At 34.5% G+C, this 8,887-nt stretch overlaps 1 protein-coding gene across 1 annotated transcript; it reads left to right on the top strand.

Annotated features, from left to right (window-relative positions):
- The first annotated feature begins 1,196 nt into the window (after positions 1–1,196).
- Positions 1,197–5,991, top strand: LOC112529824 (dr1-associated corepressor-like). The gene is made up of 6 exons (XM_025141231.1): positions 1,197–1,452; positions 3,142–3,214; positions 3,622–3,715; positions 3,795–3,911; positions 4,002–4,059; positions 5,224–5,991. Exons 1-6 carry the CDS (start codon positions 1,420–1,422, stop codon positions 5,695–5,697), a joined length of 849 nt encoding a protein of 282 aa, XP_024996999.1. The 5' UTR covers positions 1,197–1,419; the 3' UTR covers positions 5,698–5,991.
- The last annotated feature ends 2,896 nt before the right edge of the window (positions 5,992–8,887 follow it).

Here is an 8,887-nt window from a genome sequence, read left to right as displayed (position 1 = left end):
AGTCGAGATTTTCTTATCCTCGGTAGGTACATGACTTAGCAGGGATTTTGGGATGAGAGGTACGGAGATGATAATATTGAAGATAACTATTAAGTCATACTTTTGTTAAGTTTTGATGACTAATGTAGATATACTGGTATTTTGGGACCGTATTTTGAGACACGTTATCTCCGTTTGTGGTTTTGTAATTATCTTTTGGTAAATTTTATTATCTGCTCTGTTTTATATAATATATTGTTTTTTTAAGCCACTTGTGGCATCTCCCGTCTTTGACCACGCAAGACGGGGGTGTTACACTTTTTATCAAATACTTTATAATATAGTATATGTTATAAAAGTGTCATTACTGATATTCTACCTTTTTAAATTTTCTTTTTTAGATATGGGCCTATAATTAATTAATTTTACATGTTTGACTCGCTAACAATAAAATATAATTTAAATAATCTATATTATATCATAAAGCATTTGACAAAAACTTTTAAAAATTATTTTTTATGCATGAAGTATTGTATATTGATGCATATTACTTAAAATTCAAGATTATAAGTAAATTATACATAAGTACCAACACAATGGCTCCATGTTTGAATTCGTATAACTAACTGCGGATAAACATAATCAAATAAAGAATAAACATTCCATTTTAAAATATAAAAAAAATCTAAAATATAATTAGGATAATTATCGAGTTCTAACAAAATAATTAATTATTATMYTTRTAAGAAAATTATATTATTAAACCAAATATAAATTACTTYGTTATTGAACCAAAATTAAATTATAATAAAAAAATTGAATTAAAAAATTACACAAAAAATAAGAATTCTAAATAATTAATTTTATACTAATATCGATATATTTTGTCAAATTTTTATGATATATTTAAATATATTAAAAAATAAAAACATTATCGTTTTCTCAAAATCACATAAGATCATATTATAACATTGACTGAGATAAATAATAAAATAAAATATTAAAATCCAGATGTATCTCACTGTATTGCACGAATACCCTTCTAGTACTTCGGTAAAACAAGAGGAGTTGAATGTCAAAAAATAATACAGAGGCCAAATATGTCATTAAAGGAAGTTGAGGGACTAAACTATTAATTTAGAGAGATTTGTCGCAGGTGTACTTTATTTAGTAGACACGTGTACGATGATTTGGACGGAGTCCAAAATACCTTGTACACTTCGTAAGAGAGTTTCGAGTGGATTGGGGCTCTCGATCAAGAGAAGCTCGATAAATTCGGGCTCTTTTGAATTCTCTTCATCTTTTTTTTCCGATTATTCATTTTCACATATTTTCAAGTTATTATCTAGGGTTTCATCTTGCATAGAGGAATTTAAAGGTAGGAAATTAGGTAGGTTTTATAGAGGTTTGATTCATTGGTTTTTCGGTGCTTCAAACGCTATGAGGAAGAAGCTGGATACGCGTTTCCCAGCGGTGAGTGCTTCTGTTACCTTTTCCCTTGTGTAATTTTGTTTGGTAACTCCGGCTTTCGTGTTTCGAGGTGGAGTTGGCGCAAAATTAGGTCACAATTCAAAAGTTCTCCAATTTGGATTCGTAACCTCCATTTCCATGCCCTCAGATGCTACTTTTGCATTATATTGTGTCTTTGTTTGTGATTTGTGCACGGTTAGGTTCAAGAAGTTATCGGATGATTATCGTGTAATTATGGAGGAAAAATTGAACAATCAATGTCTGTTAACCAATTGATTTTGCCCAGAATTTCTTCTGTTCACGATTTATGTTTGCATCGTTATGGGGTTACGATATTTTTTTGGTTGGAATTTGCACAAAACATAATATGATTGATAAAACATGATGTGATTTGTTCATGTTTTTGTTTATATAATTTAACTATAACAGTATTCGATGAGAATTGTGTTTGTAATGTGGTTTTTGATTATATTGATTGCCATATAGACTTTCGATTTATATTGTATTTTGCACCAAATTATTAACTTAGGATTTTGTTGCACGTCGGAGTTGTATGCTTTATGATGGTTAATTTGCTTGTGCTTTTCAAGATTGTCACCTCTTGCATGCTGGAAGTATGTTCCCCATTAATAAATCAGTTAGGGATATATGAGCAGGATCGTTATGGTATGTAGGTTAGATTTTGGTTGTCTTCTTAGATTGGATGGTAGCTTAATTCAACCAGAATACATTGCTAAATCAGATGTGTGAATCTTCCCCCTTTGATTCTTTCATAGCTAAATACGTGGAATAAATAAAATAAAATCTTAGGAAAAACTGGTGTGTTTTCCTATGGTGGAAAACTTCTGATGATACGTAATTTATAATGAAAAGCATGTCATTGAACAGAAATTATGCTCTTTCAAGGAGCCAGACCCCAATAGAACTCGTTCCTATGGGGGGGGGGGTGTTATTGAACATTTAAGATTACCGACTCACACAAGTGGGTTTGAATTTTATGCATCTTTAAGATTTTTTTTGTATGCTTCAAATGAAATTGAAGCCATGTTAATCAACATTCTAGTTAAATGTGCTTGTACCAATCACCGATGGAAACTGTGGATGGTCAATCTGTCTAATTGACCGAAAGTTTGTTAAGCTTATGAAGTTGAAGAATTGAAAATCAGTCTTTCTTTGCTTTCCCATAATTGAAGATGAAATTCTATTAACCTTTTATTAAGTGTTGAAGACACTTTACTTTTTTGTGTTGCTAATTTGAAATACATTAAAGGCAAAGACCTGTGGTTGTGCCCACAAAGGTTGGGAAAGTCGAGGAAGTAAAATCAAAACCTATTACCCTTGATGACTCATTTATGTTATGACTTATTGTCGTAGTACCAACACAATGGCTAAATTTTTTATGTACACAAGATTTTCCCCAGAAAATTTACGACTACTGAAATTTGGAATGTTTCTAATGCTGAGTATGAATATCTATTGTTTCCCAGAAGATGAGAAATGCTTCCCTTGCAGTAGGTAGATGTTATAGATTGATTTTATAATGTTCCTGCCTTCTTCAGACCAGTTGTTTTTACCTTTGCTTACTGTTTTTGGTTCATTATCTATTTTTTGGTCTTTTCGTCTATGACTATTTTTTACATTGGTTAGATGCCCCAAATATCTTATGTTATTGTTATTTTCTGTATTAAATAGGCTCGAATTAAAAAGATAATGCAAGCTGACGAAGATGTTGGGAAGATTGCTATGGCTGTCCCTCTTCTAGTATGTAAGTTACAGTTTCATGCTGGCTTTCAAGCTACGCAATGCTTCTAGAACGTGTCCATTGTTTGGGATTCATGTGTTCTCAATTCTTCGACTGCTGTTGCATAGTTGACTAGTACTCCCTTGGTCCCCATATCAACTGTCATGTTTTGACTTTTGGAGTGAGACAGACCGTCACAATTTCATAGCTGATATGATTTATTTGCAATCAATACAAAAATTTATAACCACATGACAATGTAAAGAAACATCCCAAATAGAAATAAGTAATTGTTGCAGATGTAAAAGGTTCATTTTTTTGTGATTCGGAACTTTTTAGGTTTGACATTCAAAGTCAAACATGGTCTATTAGACAAAGGAAGTATGTTTATTTCATGGTAATAGCTTTACACTTTTACTTGATCAATGCAGCTAAAGCTTTGGAACTATTTCTACAAGATCTCTGTGACCGGACATATGAAATCACCCTTCAAAGGGGAGCAAAGACTTTAAATTCTATGCACTTGTAAGCACACATCATTGACCCTCATTATTATAATCACATATTGTATATGGTTGATTTTTCCCTCTTTTCTGTTTTGCAGAAAGCAGTGTGTCCAGAGCTTTAATGTGTTTGACTTCCTGAGAGAAATTGTTGGTAAGGTTCCTGACCTAGGTGGTTCTGATGCTGCAGGGGAAGAAAGATCTGCAACTAAAAGAAGGTTTGGATAATATTCATTTCACAATTTCATAGTTTAGAGAACAAAAGTTTCGGTTCAGCATATGGATTGGTGATATGCTTTGGTAAGCAGGAAAGTTGCTGATGATGACCATAATGATGGTGATGAGGACCTGAAGAGGGATAAGCCGGTAAGATGATTTCATTCATATTAGTTTAGCTGGTAAATAGATTCAAGAAATGCATCTCTGTTGTGGGATTGAGGTTGATAGCATAAAAAAAGCTATAAACATATCAAACAAATTATAGTAATTATCGTCACCAATGTAGGGATGCTAGCTTTCTTGCAAGAAACACACTAATACTCTATCACTCTGTAGTCATACTAGCATCTTATAAATTCAACACTGATACAGGCTATGTTTGGACCATTTTTTGTATTCATTAGTGTTTCTAGAAAATTTGAAGAAATCATGAGTTTTGAAATTGAAGGCTAGGCACTATTGGTTTTGGTCATTTTGCATTTTTATTTCGTGGGTCCCGTTTGTTTTGGCATGCGAGCAAGTGGAAATGACCATACCAGCAAATTAGAGAATGGGAAATGGAGGAAAATGGAATAAAGGAATTGAACTTTAGTTGTTTTGACCTCGAAGCTGGTATTTTTTTCTGCCAAATTTTGTTGTTGTATAGAGTGGTATATGTGTATTCAATTTAGCAAGTCATTCTCAAATTGAATGAAAACGACTGTAAATTTCACCATTTTTATTCAATTACATGCTTAAAAGAAAATATTAACAGTCACATACTTATATGTTCGTGTATTGATATTAACTACATCATTTTTGTTTTAATTTTAACCGTTTTCTCTAACCTAAACAGTGGAGATGTTACGTCTTGTGTATCATTTGTTTTTCTCTCACCATCTTTTCCCAAATTCACCATTACACAATTAGATGAAAATGATGTAATTGATATGGTTATGAAAATACAAGTATGTGATTGATAAGTCGTTTTTTTCAGGTACAATTAAAAAACGACGAAAGTGCAATGATGTTTTTGTCTTTATGTCCAATTAATTCTACATTGAATGACTTCTTTAGATCAACCATGTTTGGTTCACCTTTTTGGAAAGCTGTTTTTTTTCCTCACATTTTTTGCAAGGAAACAACCCCTCTACTCTTTTATGGGTAGATGGCGCATCTGCGTGCATCCCCCCCAACCCCACCCCCCCTCCAAAAAAAAAGACCCCAGACGGGCTGTATATTGGTCATACAGCATCTGAAGTTATGAATTTACGTAGTTACCCTCTTTTTGGGGTCCTTTCATCGAGCTTGCTTTATTTTGTGTATTTGCAGCCAGAGACTGTCTATGCAAATGGGAGTGGTCGAGGAAGAGGAAGGGGTAGGGGCAGAGGCCGTGGTAGGATTAGTCGAGCTGAGAAAGAAGCAAATGCAGCAGCAGCATCTAATTACGAGAAACAAGAAGGTGATACTAATAAACAAAAGCCGATCCTTGATTCAGTAGAAGATGCTGACTCGAAAGAGAATCACAACATTTCAGCGACTGGAAAGACCGAAGACCAAGTTAAAATTCGCAGCTTTGACCTTAACTTAGACTTGGATGAGAACGGAGACACTCCAGCCATATCAATGGCACCAGTTACTCCGTCAGGATCATCACTGAAGCCACCGACCATTGAAATGAAGCCTGATGAATTTCCAGGATGGTCGTTGGCAGATGTGGAGAAAATGGCCATTGATCCAGTCCAGCTTGCTAACTTAAATAGCAGAATAGATGAAGATGATGAAGATTACGATGAAGAAGGGTGAACATCAGATCCTCGTACAGGTTGGTTTAAAAGGGTTCCTTGTTTTCTTGTTTAGCGAAAATATCGTAGATGCTAACTTTAGCGTAGTTGGTAGTAGATAGACAAACAAACATACGTGAAAACTAGGAAACGAGGATAACTTGGTAGTGCCAAAATCTTGATGGTAGTTTAGAGAAGATTGAAACAAGTAGGTTTTATTCACTTGTTTTTCGTTTTTTTATGTTTATGGTGTAGGACCTTGCGAATGTAAATGGTAGGTGAAAATTTTCTTTGATAGTTTTCTTGTTCGACATTAAGTAGAAATTTCCAAAATGAGACCATTTCATCAGGTCAAAAGATTGCCCAAGGTTAGGGACTAACATTCTACAAAAGGGTACAATTCCGCCCGTTGCTAGTAAGTCGATTGTTGGGTATCCATAAGTCCGAGAAGCGCCAAGCTTTGGCCTTTGGGTGTGAAAATGGGCCCAATTAGGTTTTCTGGGTCGAGTTTTAATCAAGCCTAGAAAGAGTTGGCTTGATCGGGCTTACTAGGACTTGGCTTTTCGGGCCGGGGCTTTTATGTGTCTTACTAGAGAGTGCCTTACCGTATGAGTGTTATGGGTGTGAATTTAACCATCGGACATTATGATTAATCATTAAACAGAACCCTTCAATCTCAAACATTAAACGAGCTTAGATTGTTACTTGCTCGCATAGTGTCAAACCACGATGGTCGATTCCGTCTTTACTTTCTAAATGACAACCAATCTAATGGCAACATGAAGGTTTCATCCAGGTTGACAAGAAATGAAAACAAAAGGCAATATCATAAAAGGAGTAGCTACATGTGGTGGATCTAGGAAATTTTCTAAACGGGTGAACCTTTAGGTAGCATTTGGTATGCAAATAAGATTGGATTAGACATAACAGGTTGTTTGTTTGGTGTTTGGTACGATTGGAACCGGATAAGAGAGGGCTTGACAAGTTGCTTCTAAAAGTTCTTTGATGATTATATATATATATCATATAATAGTTACAAATGACATATATAAAGTAAATATCGAAAATATTTAATATATAAACATTTTTACATAACTTTTATATACATAAATACATATATAATATCATCAAATTTGAATGAAGAATTTGATATAATTAATAGTAGTTCGAATAAACCTGGTTCATACACATGAAAACCATGCTTTATTTGTTTTAGAAGATCCTTATAAATTGGTAGAGACACGGTGGAGGTGGTTGCAAAAGGCGATAGGAGGTGGTGGTGACTGGTATATTGGTTATCGGTAGCGGTGGAAGTGTAGGTGGAGGCGATGAGTGTGGTGGAGGTGGAAATAGATGCAATAGTGGTTGGTGGACAACGGTGACTGTGGAGGACGTGAAAATGGTGGACCGTGGTGGTGGAGGATGTGGTTCTCGCCGATGTGGTAGAGGTAGAGGTGTTGGTAGGCGATAGCCGACGATGGCTGTGGAAGAGGTTGTCATGGAGGAGGTGGCCAATTGTGGTCGACAATGGCTACCGAAGGCAGCTGGTGGTGGTGGTGAAGGCGGTGGCGGCGGGCGGTTGTTACCATTAATACATATACCATATTGGGGTTATATATCAAATGAGACTATGTTAATAATTTTTGAGGTGATTCTTATCCTTGTGATTTTTGTTTAACCTATTTTGGTGGAACAAAGAGAATGGAACACAGGAACAATGAGTTTTGCCTTATCCCATGTGATATCAAACATGAGACGGTGGCTTTTGTCATGTCATGTACTGTCTTGTCCAGTCTCATGTACCATACGCAACCGTAAGATGGAGAAGGTAAGGAAAGTCACCATTTAACCCCTAAGAAAAGTTGACGCAATTTGACTAGGTGGAATTGTATTGATTTAGCGAATAAAATACAATTTTCAAATAAAATCAACCCTTTGAATATGACACAAGACCGTCTTATGCATGACATGTTTTTAACTGAATTTCACCGTTTCAGAGGAATTTTTGAGTTTTTAGATTGATTTAGTAAATCTTCTGTGATTTAAGATTTGATTCTTATTATTCGTTACTTTTTTGCTCTAGGTTTCAATATGATTTTCAGTTTATAAAATACATTTTTCCTTAACATGGACAAGATTTTTATAAAGAAACAAGACAACTATGATATTAAAATTTAAATTTAAACTTAAAGTTTCTTTTGTGTAATACTTCATTAAACTTAAATTAAACTTTTTTTAATTAAAATATTTAATTTGGTCAATAATAGCCAAAGCACAAGCATTAACAATACCATCATCTAAGAGGCACTTCAGATTTTTGTTATAAAGTTAATTTTAATTTTTTTTAATTAATCTGGATATACAACCCGTTATGCGAGTTGACTAATCTTAGAGTGACCATTTGCTTTCACTGGTAGCCCAGAGTCACTGCATTTGAACCTCCGTGGCCACAAGAGGATTTTTATTTCTCATTGGATTCGAATCTTGGACCTCCAGATACTTTTAATCTTTGGAGGTCAAACTCAAACCAATCGGACACCACCATTGTGGTTAGATTTTAAAATATTTAAGGAGACCTTTCAAAGGACCGGATGATGACACATGGAGATAAGACTCGAAACATGCAAATGATGTCCGTTATTCGTCTTGGGCCTCGGCAACGAGTTAATAACGGCTTACCTGAAAATAATGTCCCAACTCAAGTCGTGAAAGGTTGCTTGTCACATGAGAAAATGTGTGGTTAGACGAGAAGTTGTGTTCTTAAGTCATGAGATCAGTTAATGAAAAGGTCAAACTACATTAGATTAACATCAAAGGCAGACTTATGGTCATTTACAAAATGGTTATTAGGTGTAATTTACATTGCTAGGTTAGGTTAACATGATAAGGATGAACGATCTTTTTCAATAAGATGCACAACAAAGATCGAGAATCTTAGTTGGTAAGTTTGAGTGAGAAGACTTTTACCCGGTTAGCAGTTACCGAGTAAGAGACGCTTACCAACAATTCATTTTGATAGCTGTAACACCTGAATTTTTTTTTCTTCTCTCCTTTCCTTTCTTTACTCCGGTCACGTTGGTATTTCATTTCTCCTCTATATATATATATATTATATTATTATCATTTATTATGTATATTTTTTTTCTTCTCTCCTTTCCTTTCTTTACTCCGGTCACGTTGGTATTTCATTTCTCCTCTATATATATATATAT

Source organism: Cynara cardunculus, assembly GCF_001531365.2.
Source record: "Cynara cardunculus var. scolymus isolate 2C chromosome LG 16, CcrdV1, whole genome shotgun sequence".
Taxonomy (NCBI): domain Eukaryota; kingdom Viridiplantae; phylum Streptophyta; class Magnoliopsida; order Asterales; family Asteraceae; genus Cynara; species Cynara cardunculus.
The sequence above is the reverse complement of the archived record's forward strand: the minus strand, read 5'-3'. Positions and strand labels throughout refer to the sequence as shown.

Coding starts and splice junctions, on each gene's coding strand:
- LOC112529824 (XM_025141231.1), top strand. CDS start 1,420: ATGAGGAAGAAGCTGGATACGCGTTTCCCAGCG. Junction 3,215..3,621: donor GGCTGTCCCTCTTCTAGTAT/GTAAGTTACAGT, acceptor TGATCAATGCAG/CTAAAGCTTTGGAACTATTT. Junction 3,912..4,001: donor AGATCTGCAACTAAAAGAAG/GTTTGGATAATA, acceptor TTTGGTAAGCAG/GAAAGTTGCTGATGATGACC.